This window comes from Colobus angolensis, unplaced genomic scaffold, assembly GCF_000951035.1.
Source record: "Colobus angolensis palliatus isolate OR3802 unplaced genomic scaffold, Cang.pa_1.0 Scaffold129, whole genome shotgun sequence".
Classification (NCBI taxonomy): domain Eukaryota; kingdom Metazoa; phylum Chordata; class Mammalia; order Primates; family Cercopithecidae; genus Colobus; species Colobus angolensis.
The window spans coordinates 2,213,638-2,233,515 of record NW_012114141.1 but is presented as its reverse complement, the minus strand read 5'-3'; the positions used below and the strand labels follow the sequence as shown (position 1 = coordinate 2,233,515).

Genomic DNA, 19,878 nt, shown 5'->3' with positions numbered 1-19,878 from the left:
CCCATCTCTACAAAAAATACAACAGTTGGGCGTGGTGGCAGCACCTGTAGTCCCAGCTACCCAGGAGGCTGAGGCAAGAGAATTACTTGAGCCTGGAGGGTGGAGGCTGCAGTGAGCTGGATTGCACTAATGCACTCACTCCAGCCTGGGTGACAGAGCAAGACTCTGCCTCAAAAAAAAAAAAAAAAAAAAAAAAAAAAAAAAAGAAAAAGAAACATATTAGTCCAACATACTATATTACCGTGGGGCTAAACTATTACTATGAAAATAAAAATGTTCTTTCAGAATAAAAACATTTCTTTTCAAATGTATTATTTTCTACAGAAAGCGTAATTTACTATTAAAATAAGCACAAAAATAGAGAGCAATACATTTTCAGAAATAAACTTTCTCCAGATAATCCCAATTACAAAGCAGAGCACATTACGTCTTTATATTACTGTGTTTTGTCACTGTGTGTTGGTTTTACTTACCCGAACTGTGTAATGGATTGTGTTCTGTTTTTCATATTGAGAAACCACTAATGTAAAGGTATGGGTGCCAGGTGTGGTCAGCTTTATCTTAGTCAAATAATGAGGGCTGTTAATTCGAATTCCATCAATGTATGGAGGTGGGTCAGCTGCAAACAAACAAGTAGGCTTAGAGAAAAGGAGACTTTTCTTTCTTTAGTTTTTGAAGTTTTATGGTTGATGTAGGAAAAATAATTACTTGGATGGACATCTCCTTAACTGATTCTCTCCTTAAAACATAATGATATTAGTGAATTATAATTTCACTTGAAACCTTTAAAATTAAAGTTCCTAATAAGCAAAAATAATCTTTTTGAATACTTTCAGTAAGATATAACAGTACTTGCTATTTGCTCTGTGTTGCATTTCAGTAATTCCTACTATTTGTTCTGTGTTGCATTTTTCTCCCATAGAGGATTTTAAAGTCAGGATTTTTTTTTCTTTTGAGATGAAATTAAAAATAACACAAAGAAGTATATAAAAATATATATTCCCCACTACTCAGGTTTAAATTAACTTTTTTTTTTGGTCATTCTAGCTTTTTCATAAAACAATGTCTCTTTTAACCATGACCCTTATCTTATTCCCTTCTACTGATGGACTTGGTGAACATCTTTTTAGACTTGAATACAAATGTACCCACTCCTAAAAGTGAACGAACAAATAACTGTTTCTGGTATAAGTGTATATATAAAAAAATAGTGTATGTCTTATATCTTTCATTTCTCACTCAACATTTTAAAAAGAGCTATGTTGTTCTACACAGATAGTTTATTTCTTATAACTGCCTGTATAATATTCCATCACATGAATATGACATTTTATCTACACCCCCAACTGGTTTAGAAAATCTGGATATTCAGATTGTTTTCAATATTTTGTTATTACAAAGAATGCTGCCTATTTTTCTTTGATAGTCCCATCAGTCAAGCCTGATACAATAAAATTTTATGCATGTCAATTACTGTATGTTAAGATCGATGGTCTCAGCTTATTTAGGAACGCTGAATATTTATAATGGGACCTATCAGAAAAACTAAACATTTTAGTATCTCAAATAAGTCATAAGTCTCTAATGATTAGCGGTGGTGTGATCTAGTGAGAAGAGTAAAGAATTGGCACATCTGTGGATCTTGAACAAGGTTTTTAACCTTTTCATGTTTCAGTTTACTCTTCTGTCAAATGGGGAACAAGGCCTGTCCTATTTACTGCAGAGTGTTGTAATTAAAATAAAATGATAAACATAAAAGTATTCTGAAAAGGCACAATCACTCTATGTAAGATGGAGCATTATTTCAAACAAAGGAAAGCTTGGCTAGTTTAACTTGACAGTTGTCACTGGACCCACTATGTGCCATGCCCATTCCAGTATCTAGGGATACTGACTCGTATGACTCAGTGCCTGCCACCAAAACAGTGTAATAGGGAAGAATGCCATACTTCCCTATGATAAAACAAAGTAAGGCTTAAACCACTTCTGATCACATCTTCCCACCACTGCCCATTTCTCTGCACAACTTTCTTGCAAGAACTGGTCAACAATTGCTTCCTTACATCATAGTCTCTTTTAAAACCAATCCAATTGGGCTTCTATCCCCACCTCTCCACTAAGCCTGTTCTTATCAAGGTCAACAATGACTGCCACAATGCTAAGTCCAATAGTTTCTTCTCTTTAATTTTTATTTTAGGTTTGGGGGTACACGTGAATGTTTGTTACAAAGGTAAACACGTGTCATGGGGGTTTGTTGTACATTTTATTTCATCACCTGGGTATTAAGCCAGGACCCAATAGTTATCTTTTCTATTCTTCTCCCTCCTCCCACCCTCCCCCTACTTCAAGTAGACCTCAGTGTCTGTTGTTTCCTTCTTTGTGTTCCTAAGTTCTTATCATTTGGTTCCCACAATAGTTTCTTCTCTCACCTAATCTCATTTGATTTCTCAAACATCAATAGATGCAGTTGTCCTTTCTTTCTCTCTTGAAAAATGTTCTCTGCTTTGGTTATGGGAAACCTCACTGTTTCATCAGGCCCTCTGTTCGAATTCTTTTGTGGTACCTTTTCCTCTGCTCAACCTCAAGGTGTCTGAGAGTCCAAGGTCAGATCCTGCGTGTTAATCTCTGTACCCACCACTCTCTTCACAGGTGATTTATACAGTCCCATCTTCAAATTCCATCTACATGCTCCTGACTCCCCTATCTGTATCTCTACCCTTACCCCAGAACTCGATTCAAAAATCCAACAGCCTAACTGGCATCTCCATTTGGAGCCAGGACATGCCATTTTCCTGATGATGACAAGCCAAAGACCCTCTGAACCCCTTCCAGTGGTGTACAGAACCTCACGTGATCTGACCTCTGCAAATCTTTCTGACCTCTTTTGATACCAAACCTACCCAGGCAATTGGCCTGTTCTCTGTTCCAAAAAGACACCATCTTTTCTCACTGTAAGGTCCTTGTACTTGCTGTTCCCTCTGCCTGTAGTGCTTTTTCCTTGATTTCTTTGCAGGACTGGTTCCTTTTTTTGTTATTCATAGCTCTTCTCACCCCCACTCAAAGAGGTCTTCTATGACGACCCACCAAAAGCAACCAACCCACTCACTCACATAACCCTTTTTTACACATGTGTATCAATACTTGATGTTTTGCTTATTAACTGTCTCCCCAACTACAACATAAGCTCTATGAAAACAATCCTGTTTTGTTCATCACTATTCTCCACAGCCTTAGGACAGTTTATCTCACTAAGTGATATACATTTTTTAAAAATGTGAAAGCAAAGTGGTTTCAATACAATGTGTTAAATATCTCAGGTGCCCAGTGGAAGGAATGGTATTTGGGCTGGACCTTAACTGTGTGCATGAAGCAGAACAGGGAGACAGGAATATGTGGGTAAAAGGTGGGAGGAGAGATTCTTGAGAGAAGAAACCATGTGAAAAAAGGCAAGAAGGACACGGTGTATTCTGTAGTAGCAACTATCTCAACTGTGAGAAGCTGGGGAATGAAATAAAGATGGGCAGGTAGATTAAAGCTGGAATATAAAAAGCCTTATATATCTTGCTAAAGAGCTTAGATTTTATCCAGGAGTTCAGGAAAAACTACAGAATACTTTTGATTAGAGTAAAAGACATCATTTAAGTTTCAGAAATAAAATTCTGACAGCCATGTGTGAGAATATGGAAATCCCCCCCTTGGAGTCTCTAAATGAAAACAAATCAAAACAAAACACAGAACAGTGTAAATACCCATCTGCTTGAGTGGTTTCTATGAGTCTATCAACATAATTATTTCTCTATATTATCTAAATAAAATGTGTCATTTTTCAACTTAATCATATAAATAAAATCTTATGTATGTTTATTTTAATGTTTGCTGGGCTACTAAACATACCTGGGTAATAAACTTTTTTCCCATCAGTCTTGTATACAACCATAGTGATAAATTCTCGATTATTCGCAAAATCATCCTAAAATCACAAAGAATCCAATGTGGTTAGAAAATGGGTACAAAATGCTATTTATTTTCTTTTTAAATCTCTCCACAAAAAATGCTCTTTAAAGTTAAAATACCTCTAATTTTAAGAGCATTTTTCTCAGCTATTTAGTGCTATAAGAAACATTGTTTTTCTGAATTAAATTGTCATTTTAACAGATGACCACAATGTATGAAGTAATATATTAAATAAGATTCGGAGGCTATTAAGATTATGGTTAACCTTTACAGAATCAAGACTAATGATTCAACATTTCCAAACTCCCTTCAGCATATTTCAATGTTAATATTAAGATCTAAACTACACATGATCAACCCCCAAACCCCTCACTTTTAAAAGCATAAACTCCCTCATAGTTTTCTTCAGAGATGACTTTTGAACAAGATTTAAGTGTATAATTATAAAATACAAATTTCCTTAGAGGAAAATATTCATTTGTCAGAGAAAACACTATTCTCTGGGCACCTATGTAAATTAAACAGGCTGGTGTTTATATATGTCTTTCACAATGTTCTAACTATATTAAAAAAATTTCTGTATGGGATATCATTAGAAGGGTATCAGTACCTTGTCTGTTATGTGTCTACTAAGCAAAACCCAAACTGCAGCGCCCCCCTGTGGACACTGCACCTCCAGTTTGTACTGGGGGTTGTTGGCCAGGCTATAGGCATCTTTCACAGGTCCTTGCTTAGCATCCCAAGTACTAAAAGATAAAGTCAACAAAGAAGGTTGTAATTAAATTTCTCATAGAGCTAAAATATAACACTATTTCAAAAAGTGAATTAAGCTATCTGAGTTTTTGGTTTTGTTTTACTGTTTTTAAATTTTTTGGCACAACCAGGAAGCATGGAAAGAAAACAACTATTAACAAGATAGTCACTGTGGGCATGACAAAAAGAGATGGAATGCTAGTCTTCCTAAATTAACTATTCCGTTTTTTATTTATTTTTTTGAGATAGAGTCTTGCTCTGTTGTCCAGGCTGGAGTGCAGTGGCGTGATCTTGGCTCACTGCAACCTCCACCTCCCAGGCTTGAGCGACCTGCTGACCTCAGCCTCCCGAATAGCTGGGACTACAGGTGTGCACCACAATGTCCGGCTAGTTTTTGTATTTTTCTGTAGAGACGAGGTTTTGCCACGTTGCCCAACCTGGTCTAGAACTCCTGAGCTCAACCAATCCGCCCACCTTGGCCTCCCAAAGTGCTGGGATTACAGGCATGAGCCACCGCGCCTGGCACCATTATGTTTTTACGTGAAGAAAGTGGATGCTATTATAAAGCATACTCTGCAATGTGCAAAAAGTTACCTGTGAATACACGTTGATTCTTTAAAAAGACCTGGATTCCAACTCAAATAAATCACATCGTAATACTGGCACAGATCATCCCAGGAAATCCAAAATATTCCTGAAAATTAATATCTTTGTTAATCTAAAAAAACTTAATGCTAAATGATTTTAAGTCAGTTACATATCTTTCGCCTTGTTGAAACATGTTTTTTTTTGTTTTTTGAAGAATAAATGGTATTAAAATTAAAATATATATTTACCATTGTCTATTTTCTGAGCTGTTCGGGGATCAAAGTTTAAATACTTTTGCAACTCTGGAGTCCAGTTTTTTATATCATTTTCACTGTATCTTCCTTTCCAACGTAAATGACTCCAAGGATTTTTCAACTGGATAAATCGCAGCCCCTATATACAAAAGAAACAGGAGATAACATTAAGCTGCAAACAGTTTTTACTGTATTAGTTCTCTTATTAGAGGATGAACTGAGTACTTATCAATTCTTTTCCCTTCAAATCAACTTGAAATTAATATTTTTAACACTTTCACCAAGTCACACATCAATCAAAAACTGTAAATGGCTACCAACTCCCTAGAGCTAATAGTGTAGTCTTTCACTGCATGTAGTTAAAATTATATAAAATTCAAAAATCAGTTTCTTAGTCACAGCAGCCACATTTCAAATGTTAAATGACCATAGGTAGCTAGTAGCAAATTCATTGGACAGCCCAGATAAAGAACATTTCCATCATTGCAGGAGTTCTAATAGACAGTACTAACTTAGAGCATGAAGTATTTTCCGCCTTTTCAAAGCTCACTCTACTCTGGCCCGACTTTATTTTCTAGTATTTATACTCCATGTATCTGTGGCTCTAATCTAGTTTTTCCTTTCAGAATGCAATAAAATCTTTATTCAATTTTGCCTCTGAAGGCATTTCCTCATGCTGTTCCCTTTTTCTGAAAGGCCCTCTTTGATCCCTTTAGCTATCCTTTCTTCTCAGTGCAGACAGATACGGTGAAGAAAAGAGAAAAGAACATGGACTTTGGGGTCAGAATAAAATGAGACCAAATTTCAGTTATTTGGGTGGGTCATTTACCTTCTCTGAACATTGATTGACTCATATGTAAAATGAAGATTATGATGTGTCCCTAGAAGATGGCTGTGAAGATCAAATGGAATTAACATAAAGTACCTAGCATTTAGTAATTTATTTCTTTTTTCTCTTCTCCAAACTTCATAGTGCTAACAATCTGTATTACATTAGTTTAAAACAAATAGTATCCTATCTTATATTGTTTCCTACAAATGTAGTCATCTTGTCTCCCCAATGAAATAATTAACTCCTTGAAATGGTAACACTATCATCCCTCTTCAGATTTTCCACTGATTTATGGAACAGAGTGTAAAGGTAAATGCTCAGTCAATACCAGGCATGTCAACAGAATTGAATACACTGATCCAGGAAAACAAAAGAGGTGGTAAATCAAAAATAGTATCTGTCTTACTGCAAGCAGTCACCTTAGGAAATTGTGTACTTTTTCTAATGATACCATAAATCAAACTGTTTGGGAGACATCAAAACAACCACCACAACACATTCTTTTGCTATTTTAAATGGTGACAAATTGTGGCTGGGGGTAGATGTACGTGATTTCTGGACATAAGACTCATTCCTCTTAGGCTATATTCCCTAGAAGCTTCATTAATACAATTTCTTTCATCAATATCTTCTACACCATATGTGTCTCACCACACGTAAGTCAACCGACATTTAACTCTAATTCCTTCCTTTTCAAAAAATTTAATTCTCCATAAGCAGGTAATCTGCCTCATTTCAGGACTCTTAACACTTCCTAAAAGAGGAGCACAAAGGACAGCAAATTGCTGCTAAGCTTTTCAGAGACAGACCCCCAGCATCAGTGATATTCAAGGACACCAAGATATGGCTGTAGATTTTGTTGGGATCAGTAGAGAACCAGCCCTAAAAAGAAGGAATGCTAGAGAAAAAAAAAAAAAAAAAAAAACCGGAAAGGAAAAAAAAAGAATTTGATTTTGCTGAAACATCCAATTTCTAAAGTTTTTTTGTTTTTTTTTGAGACGGAGTCTCGCTCTGTCGCCCAGGCTGGAGTGCAGTGGCCGGATCTCAGCTCACTGCAAGCTCCACCTCCCGGGTTTACGCCATTCTCCTGCCTCAGCCTCCCACGCAGATGGGACTATAGGCGCCCGCCACCTCGCCCGGCTAGTTTTTTATGTATTTTTTAGTAAAGACGGGGTTTCACCGTGTTAGCCAGGATGGTCTCAATCGCCTGACCTCGTGATCCGCCCGTCTTGGCCTCCCAAAGTGCTGGGATTACAGGCTTGAGCCACCGCGCCCGGCCCCAATTTCTAAAGTTATTTCCAAGTGGCAGCAAAGGAAAAGCCTTGGACAGCTTCAGAAATTCTATAACACTTGTCTGAACTGAAGTCGGCACCCTGATGTGGAGATGTACTTTCATAGTAGACTATTTATGAAACATCACCTCAAAGACACAAAAATGACCCAAAGAGAGAATCGCTGAGGCTAAAATGAAGACCTTGGAATACGCAAGCAGGTTAGAGGTAGTCAAACAAAAATGATAGCACTTTTATGCAAATATTAATAAATATTGAAAATCTCTTAAGTGAAGAAAGTCACCAATGATATAATACTAAGCAAAGCTGTCATAGTCTAAGATTAGGTCTTTCTGCAAAAAAGAGGTTCTAGAGATAAATGCTTGAATCAAATACGGAAATATTTTAAAACAGAAGTCAGAACTGGCCGGGCGCGGTGGCTCCCGTCTGTAATCCCAGCACTTTGGGAGGCTGAGGCGCGAGGATCATGAGGTCAGGAGATCGAGACTATCCTGGTCTAACACAGTGAAACCCTGTCTCTACTAAAAATACAAAAAATTGGCCAGGCATGGTGGCGGGTGCCTGTAGTCCCAGCTACTCAGGAGGCTGAGGCAGGAGAATGGCATGAACCTGGGAGGCGGAGCTTGCAATGAGCCGAGACCACACCACTGCACTCCAGCCTGGGCAACAGAGCGAGACTCCGTCTGAAAACAAACAAACAAACAAAAAGTCAGAATTAAATAAACACTTCAAAAGATAAGTAGCAAAAAATTAAAAACCAAAATAATGCACCTAGGAAACTCTTCGAATACATACCCAATAAAACAGTACTGGAGAAAACCTTTAAATATACATTTTTTGAGGCAGGGTGTCACTGTGCCAACCAGGCTGGAGTGCAATGGTGTGATCTTGGCTCACTGCAGCCTTTGGCTCAAGTGATCCTCCTACCTCAGCCTCCCAAGTAGCTGGGACTACAGGGCACATGCCACCGTGCCCAGCCAATTTTTTAAAAAATTATTTATTACAGAGATGGGGTCTTGCTGTTGCTCAGGCTGGTCTTGAACTTGTGGCCTCAAGCAATCCTCCTGCCTCAGCCTCCCAAAGTGCTAGGATTACAGGTGTGAGACGTGGTGCCCAGCCACTTAAAATGTTTTGACTGGTATTTGCGGCAAATTACAATTCAAAAAAAACCCCAAACTTACTGGTGTACCTAATTTCACATAATGTTTATATTTTTTGCTTTAAGTGGTCAATTTTTATGCCACTTTTAAGGAAACAATTCTACAGAGTATGGCTGGGGGGGTCCAACACTGACCAGCTAATTTGTAAAGTTCCAAGACTATAAATTTTATAATAGTGCAATACGTCCCTACTGTCCTCATAATTCATATACAGTCATGCACCATATAATGAAATGTTAGACAATGATGAACTACATATATCATAGTGGTTCCATAAGATTATAATGGAGCTGAAAAACTTCTATTGCCAAGTGACATCCTGATGATCCTGCCCCCATGTGGGCCTAGGCTAATGTGTGTGTGTGTGTTTCAGATTTTAACAAAACAGCCTTAAAAAAAAATTAACAGAAAAAAGCTCATGTAAAGTATTTGTGTACAGCTCTACAATGTGATTGTGTTTTCAGCTAGTTGTTATTACAGAGCCAGAAAGTTAAAAAAAAATTTAAAGTTTATAAAGTAAAAAATTACAATAAGCCAAGGTTAATTTATTGGGCTGCTCCGATGGTAGTGGGTTAATCAGAACTTAATAATAACATTCGTATCACTAAAGTTGGTATACAACCACCACTGATGAATTTGACTGGCTTAGAACAATTCATTATTGAAGAAAAAAATATTTTTTTATAAAGTCTACATGTCCAGTGTTCATGAAGTCTACAGGAGTGTACAGCAATGTCCTAGGCTTTCCCATTCACTCACCACTCACTCACTCACCCAAAGCAACTTCCAGTCCTGCAAGCTCCATTCATGTAAGTGCCCTATACAGGTGTACCATTTAACAAAATCTTATATACTGTCTTTTTACTGTGACTTTTCTATGTTTAGATATACAAATACCAAGCTGTTACAATTGCCTACACTATTCAATACAATAACATGCTGTACAGGTTTGTAGTCTAGGAACACTAGGCTATACCATAGAGCTTGGGTGTATAGCAGGCTGTACCATCTAGATTTGTGTAAGTACATTTTATGATGTTCATGCCACAACAAAATCACCTAACGATGCATTCCTTAGAACGTATACTCATCATTAAGCAACACGTGACTGTAATTCCATGTGCCATACATAAGCAAACAACTCTAATTAACACATAGTAGTATTCTGTTATTGCTGACTGATCACTACTTCTATTCGTTCTGGTATTAACGGTCCTTCATTAAGAAATAGTACTTCTTTAATAATCTTCGTATTTTCTAATCCATAGAACCAATCCATTTTTCAGTTAAAAATAACAACAACCTCAGAAGTAATAAAGTCAAATATTCTAACCAGATATTGCAGAAATAGGTCTGTCTGAAAGGCCTGACAGCATGCAAGGGCTTCTAGGAAGAAAAATACTTGCTCACACAAACACACTGGCATGTATCTTATGCCCAGCTTTCTTCCTATTTTCTTCCTCTTTCACAATTTTTTATTTTTTTCAGACAGAGTCTCTATTACTCAGGCTGAAGTGCAGTGGTGTGATCAAGGCTCAATGCTGCCTTGATCTTCTGTGCTCAAGCAATCTTCCCACCTCAGTCTCTTGAGCAGCTGGAATTATAGACATATGCCACCATGCCCAGCTAATTTTTAAATTTTTTGTAGAGATGGGGTCTTACTATGTTGCCCAGGCTGGTCTTCAACTCCTGGCCTCAAGAAATCCTTCTGTATCAGCTTACCAAAGTATCAGGATTACAAATATGAGCCACCATGCCTGGCCCACTTTCATAAGTATTTATGAAAGGTTCAATTTAATTTGAACCTACTATAGGTACTGGTCCATGGCCTCTTAGGAACTGGGCCGCACAGCAGGAGGCGAGCAGTGGGCAAGTGAGCATTACAGCCTGAGCTCTGCCTCCTGTCAGATCAGTGTGGCATTAGATTCTCACAAGAGTGTGAACCCTATTGTGAACTGTGCATGTAAGGGATCTAGGTTGTGTTCTCCTTATGAGAATCTAATGCCTGATGATCTGAGGTAAACAGTTTTATCCTAAAACCATGCTCCCACCCACCCCGCCATCTGTGGAAAAACCGTCTTCCACAAAACGGATCCCTGATGTCAAAAAGGTTGGCAACCACTGCTTTAGAGCTTAACAATGTGATTGATCCAAACACCAAGACTCAGCGTGGAATCTTGGGAGCTATATATTCCACCTCAAAACTGCTGGTTTTATGGAACAGACAAAGAGGTGTGACAGCGTTTCTGTTCTGTCATCAGTATCTGTGCCATCCCTCTGATTTCCTTTCCCACCTTTTAATTTCATAATTTCCAATGGTAGAGATCAAGTTGTTTAATGTAGTAGTTGAAATGCTTTATAAACACCACTTTAACCTTGATTTGTCAGTATTCAAAAGTCTGATAAATTATCTGGGATCCCTGCAATGTCTTATCCAACAGGAAAAATAAAAGAAAAAAATTTAAGGCAAAACCTTGAACTCTCTAATATCCAAAACAGCATATGCATGTGTGGGAACCAGACCCCACTTCTCTCCTTCAGCTTCTGTCATCATTCCAGTTGACGCAGTGATGAGGACATCTCCTTTGTGAAATCTGGAAAGAACCCCACAGACAATTAATTAAAGTAAAACACATTCGTAATCTAAGATCACACCATTTTATCTTTTAGTCTAATGGCTTACATGAAAATGGGCTGTTCCTACCCCGAAGAATTTTCAAAAAGAAGTACATTTCTAATACACAGTATGTAAAATAAATTATCACATTTCTCTCTCCTTTTTTTTTTTAAGTTTCTGGCAACTTAATTCCAAAGTAGAAACCTACCAAAGAAGGAAAACAAATGCTAAATTTCAAGTGGTTTACAAATAAAAATAAAGACGTGAAATACCAAAGGTATTTCCCAAAAAGGTACATCATTTTATCAAATCACTGAACTTTCTAGTTTTGCAACCGAATGTGTATCACTGTTTAGACAAATTTCCAGTCCCTTAAATGGATATGGATTATCCATTTAAGGCTTAACTTCTCAGACTTCTCTTTTCCCACTTTCCCTCAACTTGGTAACTAATTAGTAAATCTAAAATAATTTTTCCATATTACATATTCAAATATTTTGGACTATCTACAATTTGGATTAACTGTAACTATTAAGGGAAGATAACTGAGGACTGACTATAGGAAGTACATAATGTGAACTCTATTTTAAAAACAATTTCCTTAATAATTAAAAACAACAGCTTCTGCAATCTCTATTCTAAATAAGGCGTGATGTTTTTATTTTTTAAATTTTTATTTATTTTTCAGATGGAATTTTGCTCTTATTGTCCAGGCTGGAGTGCAATGGCGCGATCTCGGCTCACCACAACCTCCGCCTCCTGGGTTCAAGCGATTCTCCTGCCTCAGCCTCTTGAGTAGCTGGGATTACAGGTGCTACCACCACACCCAGCTAATTTTGTATTTTTAGTAGAGATTGGGTTTCTCCATGTTGGTCAGGCTGGTCTCAAACTCCCAACTTCAGGTGATCCACCCGCCTAGGCCTCTCAAAGTGCTGGGATTACAGGCGTCACCCACCACGCCCAGCTGGCATGATGTTTTTAAATGGCCACATTTACCACACACATAAAACAAAGAAAAATGTTTACCTTTGATAAAGCATTCTGAAAGAATTATCCTTACTGAAAGTTTGGCTATCTGAATGCATAGCAATTCTTTCTGGTATCCAGCCAGTCAGTGCATGAAGATCAATATTCTGCAACAGAAACACATTTCAGGACTGCCAGTGTCATTTTCAAGTTCTTAAATCCCCAGAGCAGCTATTATATCTCGCTGATTTGGCATAATGATTTTGGTAGAAATAAATCAGAAGGTAGTTGTTTTCGACCAGTAATATATTTCTTATTTAACTCAAATTCCTACCTGAATTTGAACATGCGTATTTTTTCCTACAATCTTTGTCGCTCTTCCTGCATAAAAAACTATTTTACAGGTGAATATGATAAAAAGACACGTAACAGAAAAAACTCCTTCAATGATGCAGTCACAAGTCCTTTCGTGAGTTTTTGCAATGATGCTTCTCATGTTTTACATACATTCCCATTCTTTCTCTATCTAAACTTCACTGAGTAAGCAACAATTAGAAAGCTAAACTAAAAGTATGTGAAGCATAGAGCAATTGAAAGTATAGGCTGGGAAGAGAAAAACTGTAACATCCTATTGCATTTAATTATGACCTATATATTCTTTGCCTAGCATTAGAACTGGGCATAAAAAAAGAACTGGAAGAGTCAAGGACACCTGGTTTGGCAGGGGAACTAATCACGTACAAATGATGGGTGATTTGCATACGTTACTTCATTTTACTGTTGGAATAAAGATGCAATTTTCATCTTTACGACTTTAAGACAAGAGGTGGACATTATCCTTATATTATGGATACATGAAGAGGCTAAGAAGGGTTAAACACATTTTCTAAGGCCACAGACTGGTTATTGTAAGAATTTAAAGCCGTGCCAATCTGACTAATTTCCTTCTGGCTCAAGTCTAGTTGACCTCATGCAACAAAAGGTCACTGGCAGACATCTCAATCTTATAGGTTCTGTTAAGATTGGATAAAACAAGTAACTCTTTGAACCTGAATTACAAATAAAAATACACATGACAATATGACACATCCATCTGATCTAAACAGACTGCTATGGAAAGGTACACTGTATCTATAATTGGCCTTGTATCCCAACGTAAAAGGAGACACGGTTTAGGCTTTCCCAGATACACAAGAAAATATACATATAGCCCCATAATATGGGGACTGGTCATCCTTTTTCAGGGGTTGATAATCTGATCTCTTTCCCTATAAACAAAAAGACCATCTAGAATTTTTCAAATTTAAAATAGTTATATTAGATAGCATAAATCTGTGTCTGGATTGTCTTGTCTATTACTTACGGAGTTGGATCCTGGAAAATCATATCCTCCCATGACTTTCATGTATGCTTTTTCTATGAGAGAAACCCATAATTCACTTTTGTTGTTGGAATAAGAACAGAGCAATTCTCCCTTGTGATCAACAGGTAACTGGTCATCAATTATCACCTGGAGAAAAAGAATATTAACCTTGTTAGGTGCACAAAATATCTTAAAATCCTTTCTAGCAAGAAACAAGAACACATCTTTCATACTGATAAAATATAAGGCACAATATGCCGACGGCTATTAAGGTAATGTTTCTAGAATCATACCAATTATAAAATGTTCTTTTTAATATGATGTCTTTCTTCAATTTTACAAGCTGATCTGTCAGATAACCTTGAATCAACTGATTAAATGTCATGTAACTATCACTGAAATTAAAAGGTTGAGCATCTGAAATAAAAAATCTAAAATTTGAAATGCTCCAAAATCCAAAACTTCTTGATCGCTGACATGATGCTCAAGGGAAATATTTACTGGAGTGTTTTGGATTTTCAGATTAGAGATGTTCAACCTGTAGGTATTCTGCAAATATTCAAAAATCTATTAAAATCCAAAATGCAAAACACTTCTGGTCCCAAGCATTTCAGATAAGGGATACTCAACCTATATGAGATATTCTAGAAATGTACATTTAAAATAAATTACAAAAGGGCCTCACTATTAAATAACTATTATTATTTTATCCTAAACCTGTAAAAAGACTCACGTATAGTTGTAAAAGTAGAACATTATGACTAGAAAATACATATAAGTAACAGAGGAAGTAATCACGGATACAGTATCTAATTCATATTAAAAAGTGATCTGAGGCTGGGCGCGGTGGCTCACGCCTGTAATCGCAGCACTTTGGGAGGTTGAGGTGGTTGGATCACGAGGCCAGGAGATCAAGATCATCCTGCCTAACATGGTGAAACCCCGTCTCTACTAAAAATACAAAAAATTAGCCGGGCGTGGTGGTGGGTGCCTGTAATCCCAGTTACTCGGGAGGCTGAGGCAGGAGAATCACTTGAACCCAGGAGGCAGAGGCTGCAGTGAGCTAAGATTGTGTCCAGCCTGGGTGACAGAGTGAGACCCCATCTCAAAAAAAAAAAAAAAAAGTGATCTGTGAGATATGAGGATAAGAAGAATTTTGATTTAATACCAATAGGAAGATTATGCAATACATCTTTAAAGATTCTTTAAACTAGAGTTCAAGAATTATAGTTCAGTAAAATTATTCTCAATAATTTTCTTTACAAGTAATCAGGTAAAATGCTCTCAAAGAGTGTTCCAGTCAACAACATCAGCATCACCTGGGATCTTGCTAGAAATGCAAATTTTGATCTCATCTCAGACCTCCTGAATCAGAAACTCTGGGCATGAGGTCCAGAAACCTGTGTTTTAATAATAGATAATCACCTGCCAGGTGATTCTGTGCATACTAAAATTTGAGTATTACTGAACTACAGAGCAATGATTTTCAGACTGGATCACCAGGGGATCTAGGTGAAATGCAGATTCTGATTCAGTAGGTCTGGGGCGAAGCCTGAAATTCTGAAAAACAAGCTCCCAGGTGATGCTGATGTTGCTGCACAGATCTCAGCATGGACAGGTGGTGGAGAACCTTAACAATGCAAGGCCCTTATAACAGAGTTCAGAGTCCTTCCTTAAAGAAATTAGTGTAAATTAAAATTATGCATATATATTTAAAAGGAAATAATTTCAAAGGCTTGTGACATCTCAAGTTATGACTACATATATACTCTTCTGACCTAACAGATTTAGTTTGTCTGATTTCCTTTTAATCAAAACAATCAGATGAACTATCAGATGAAAATTTATTTTAAGCATTAGCAATCCTTAGTTCAATGTTACTTTTTGAAACTGTATACATTTTCTCAAAACCATTTAAAAAACAAGTTTATACTTGCCATGGTTTTAATTAATTTTTAATTATTAACACATGATGCTACTGGTAGTAATATATAATATGACAGACTCTAACTTTTAAAGTGTTTAAACAGATGACATTTCTTAATGATTTCACTCAAGATTAAAAGGTAGGGAAGGGATAGAGACAAGGGATGGGAGTGGGGAGAGAAATTATTCACCTTTCTTGGGACACCATTGAGGTGAAGTTTTACCATGTACTTCCCACATGGATTGTACTCTGGTTCACCATCCTTGTTTTGAGGGTAAATTATGCTTTTGTAAGAAAAATAAATATTAAAATACCAACATTAGCATTCAATATCAACTACTATACAGGACATTTCATTCAGGCATATACTACCATCTTGGCAATTTCATAAAAACAAACAGGAGAATATTTTCCTACAATAGGCCTAGAAAATGAACTACACCCTAATCAAAGTGCTTCTTTACTATTAGTAAATAATTTTCTGAGATCACAAAGTGGACATAAATTTCAAAATATTCTGAAAAGTGCTCAATGTTAACTTATATACCCTAATAAATCATCTATTAAGTGTATATATTTAAGCCAGTTAAAATAATCTTTTATCACTGGCCCTAAGAAGTAAAGACTGCTTCAATTAACCACAACTAAGACAAGTAGATACAACTTGACATAAAGTTACATAAAATTATACAATAACATACTTCAACAACTATCAGTATCAATTTTCTTTTAAAATACATTTGGACCACTTATATGGCAAATAGTTGAAACTAAGGACTGCATCTAATTCATCTTTGTACTCTTAGCACTTAACACACAAAAACCACTCAGGAAAAGTTGAATGAAAAAATTATAATGCTTAATTTTTACAATGAACGATTTTAAGTTAATGTATCTTTTAAAAACTGAAAAAGTATTTCTGAAACATTTTAATACATTCTAAAGCAGTTCAAGCCAACAGAAATATGTTATATTTTCCAGTAACCACATTAAAAGTTAAAAAGGTAAAACCGCCCCGCCTGTAGTCCCAGCTACTCAGGAGGCAGAGGTAGGAGAATCGCTTGAACCCAGTAGGTGGAGGTTGTGGTGAGCCGAGATCGTGCCATTGCACTCCAGCCTGGGCAACAAGAGCGAAACTCCATCTCAAAAAAAAAAAGAAAAAGAAAAAAAAAAAGTAAAACCAATTTTAATGTTTTATTTAATCACAAATCAAAATATGATTTTAACATATAATCAACACAAAAATTTGAGATATTTTGCAATTTTGCATTTTTTTTGTTGTTGTAAGTTTTCAAAATCTCATGCATTTTACACTTGTAGTACATCTCATCTTAATTCAGACTAATCCATTTCAAGTGTCTATAGCCACATGTGGCTAGTGACTACTTAACAGTCCAACTATAAAGTATTATCAATATCACATGATTTTACTCTGATCAATTTCATTTATTTCAAAATATATTAATTCCATATATATTAACTACACGTGTATAGGTTTTTAGACTGTTTTAGCCTATCTTTCCACATTCATAAATCATCTGCTTAATTTCTACAGAAGGGCCATATTCTGAATAATATGCCCTCTCCCCTTTCTATACAGATAAGGCTTAAGTTTTAAATTTCTAGTTAAGGGACAATAACACAAAAAGAGGTAAAGAGAGACACATTTTTACCTGGTAATTAACTTCTTATTAAAACGTCTTTCATAAGCTGCACTGATGGCCAGTGATGCCACAAAGGAGCAATCCGATACTATTGTCTGTTAATAATAATGAACATATTCATATTCATTCATGTGATTTCAACATTACCGCAATATATGTACATTGCCCCAAGTACCTACTTTTTATACTAAATATCCTTTTTTAAAACTTTTACTTTAGGTTCAGGGTACACGTGGAAGGTAACATAGGTGAACTTGTGTCACAGGTGTTTGTTGTACATATTATTTCAACACCCAGCTATTAGCCCAGTACCCAATAGTTATTTTTTCTGCTCCTCTCCCTCCTCCTATCCTCCACGCTCAAGTAGAATCCAGTGTCTGCTGTTCCTTTCTTTTAAGCTGTTCTCATAATTTAGCTCCCACTTGTAAGCGAGAACATTCAGTATTTGGTTTTCTGTTCTGCATTAGTGTGCTAAGGATAATGGCCTCCAGCTCCATCCATGTTCCCACAAAAGACATCCCGTTCTCTTATGGCTGCCTAGTATTCCATGGTGTATATGTACCACATTTTCTTCATCCAATCTGTCACTGATGGGCATTTAGGTTGGTTCCATGTTTTTATTATTCTGAATAGTGTTACAATGTGTACTAAATATTTTCTTGGCTATTATTTGAATAGGAAAGTAACAAATAGAAACACAATACTGCTGACTCATACATTTTATTCTAATAAATCCTACAAAAAGTTAATGTATTTCAAAAAAATTGATTTTGAATAATTACTCAAATAATTAAATATCCTTTTATTGCTATCTATTCTTTATCAAAGGTGAAATTCAGATTCTCAAGTTTTGCATCTACAGGTACACAATGATAAAAGGGTCCACATAAAAATCTGTAATCACTCAAAACAGTGATTTATACTTATATTATCTCAGTATGTTTCAGTCAAAATATGTAGAATGAACAATTTTTTCCAATTACACTTGTGTGCCTGAATATATAATAAAAATCTAAGAAAAAACTCAAATCTATACACAAATTACTTTAAAATGCTGACTTTTCTATAAAATCAAACAAAATAAATGCTCACCTGCTTTATGCTAAAACTGGACACAGTATATATCATTGTAGGATTGTTGGTGAGGTCTTCTGGTCGTACCCACTTGGAAAATGTAGTTTTCTGTTTAGGTGATAATGGTAGCTTGCCCCATCTATCACTGAGGTAATAATAAAAATTAAAATAAAAAAATTAATCTTAAAAGATGACTCAAAGCCAAAACTAAATTTCCTATTTTTTTTTTTTTGGTCTAGTGATTATAGCAGTACTATATCATCCTAAAATAACCTTCTGGTCAAATCTGGCTCTTTAAGAGTCCAGTCAACCTGATCACCTCCTCCAATCAAAAAATATACCTAAATAATTGAAAACAGAAGAACATCTTAAATTCATTTATATTTAAGAATGTAATTTTTTAAATTTAGCATAACTGTATTTAAGAAATTCCGCAATAAAATGAAGCCATTAACAACAGTACAAGCTGATTCATTCAAAAGGACCTAGGAAGCTAAAGACTCAAAGCTGGTTCTTTACAAACTCCACTTGGCAAGGCTAATAATGAGTGCAGCTAATTTAGTGAATGAATACTAACCACGTGCCAGATATCATGCTAAAGTGCTTTACATACATAATCTACTTAATTCTTAAAACAATTCTATTAAAGGAATTATTTTTGGAAATAGCTTGAAGTGATTAATGACTTACCAAGGTCAGACACCTAAGAAATAGCAGAACTGGCATCTGAATCCAGGTCTCTGGTGCCAAACCCATTCTTACCCATTACCCTCTACTCACTGTGTGTTATAGTATTTCTCTAAAACTGATGTGTACACCAAGGGGAAACATCTACTTTTCCCCCCTTCCCTAAATCTTTTTTTTTTTTTTTTTTTTAAACAGTTGAGGTCTCCATATGTTGCTCAGGCTGGTCTAGAACTTCTGTGCTTAAACGATCCTCCAGCCAAAGCTGATACCAGCCTTTCTGAAGTAAATACCAGAGTGCTGGTATTACAGACATGAGCCACCAGGCCCAACCATCCCCAAACCCTTTCTAGAGCAGGAGCAACAAATCCTTGGTTTTCAAAGGATTTCTTAGTAATAGAAAGTATATAATATGCAAACTGGCATAGACATAACTTTTTTTTCCTTCAAAGAATGCTGACAGATACTGGGAGGAAAGAGGATGTGGTCAAGCATGACCTACAAACTCCTGGTTAAAGTATTAGTTTTTTCATTGAAGGGCACCTCTAGACATTTAATAAGCCAATGTTTATTGTAATCTCTTAGAGTAGAATATGGCATATAACATATCTCAAACATTTTTTATTATCATCTCACAGAACCACTAGTATTCCAGGTAACATTTTGGTACCTGTATATCAGGCGCTAACCATAAACAGAAAGTGAGCTAACTGAATTCAGAAGAGTTTAAAGACAGTTGTCAAAAATTTT

At 36.2% G+C, this 19,878-nt stretch overlaps 1 protein-coding gene across 1 annotated transcript in view; it reads right to left on the bottom strand.

The window, feature by feature from the left end:
• CAPN7 (calpain 7) overlaps positions 1–19,878 on the bottom strand; it is a 46,619-nt gene that overhangs the window by 6,588 nt on the left and 20,153 nt on the right. The window contains exons 7-17 of the mRNA XM_011933685.1: positions 18,463–18,589; positions 17,380–17,465; positions 15,897–15,990; positions 13,780–13,926; positions 12,477–12,583; positions 11,307–11,427; positions 5,544–5,688; positions 5,302–5,401; positions 4,565–4,700; positions 3,895–3,970; positions 474–619 (exon numbers count right to left, since the gene is read on the bottom strand). Of these exons, the coding sequence (XP_011789075.1) occupies positions 474–619; positions 3,895–3,970; positions 4,565–4,700; positions 5,302–5,401; positions 5,544–5,688; positions 11,307–11,427; positions 12,477–12,583; positions 13,780–13,926; positions 15,897–15,990; positions 17,380–17,465; positions 18,463–18,589 (1,285 nt within the window). The remainder of the gene's footprint in view (positions 1–473; positions 620–3,894; positions 3,971–4,564; positions 4,701–5,301; positions 5,402–5,543; positions 5,689–11,306; positions 11,428–12,476; positions 12,584–13,779; positions 13,927–15,896; positions 15,991–17,379; positions 17,466–18,462; positions 18,590–19,878) is intronic.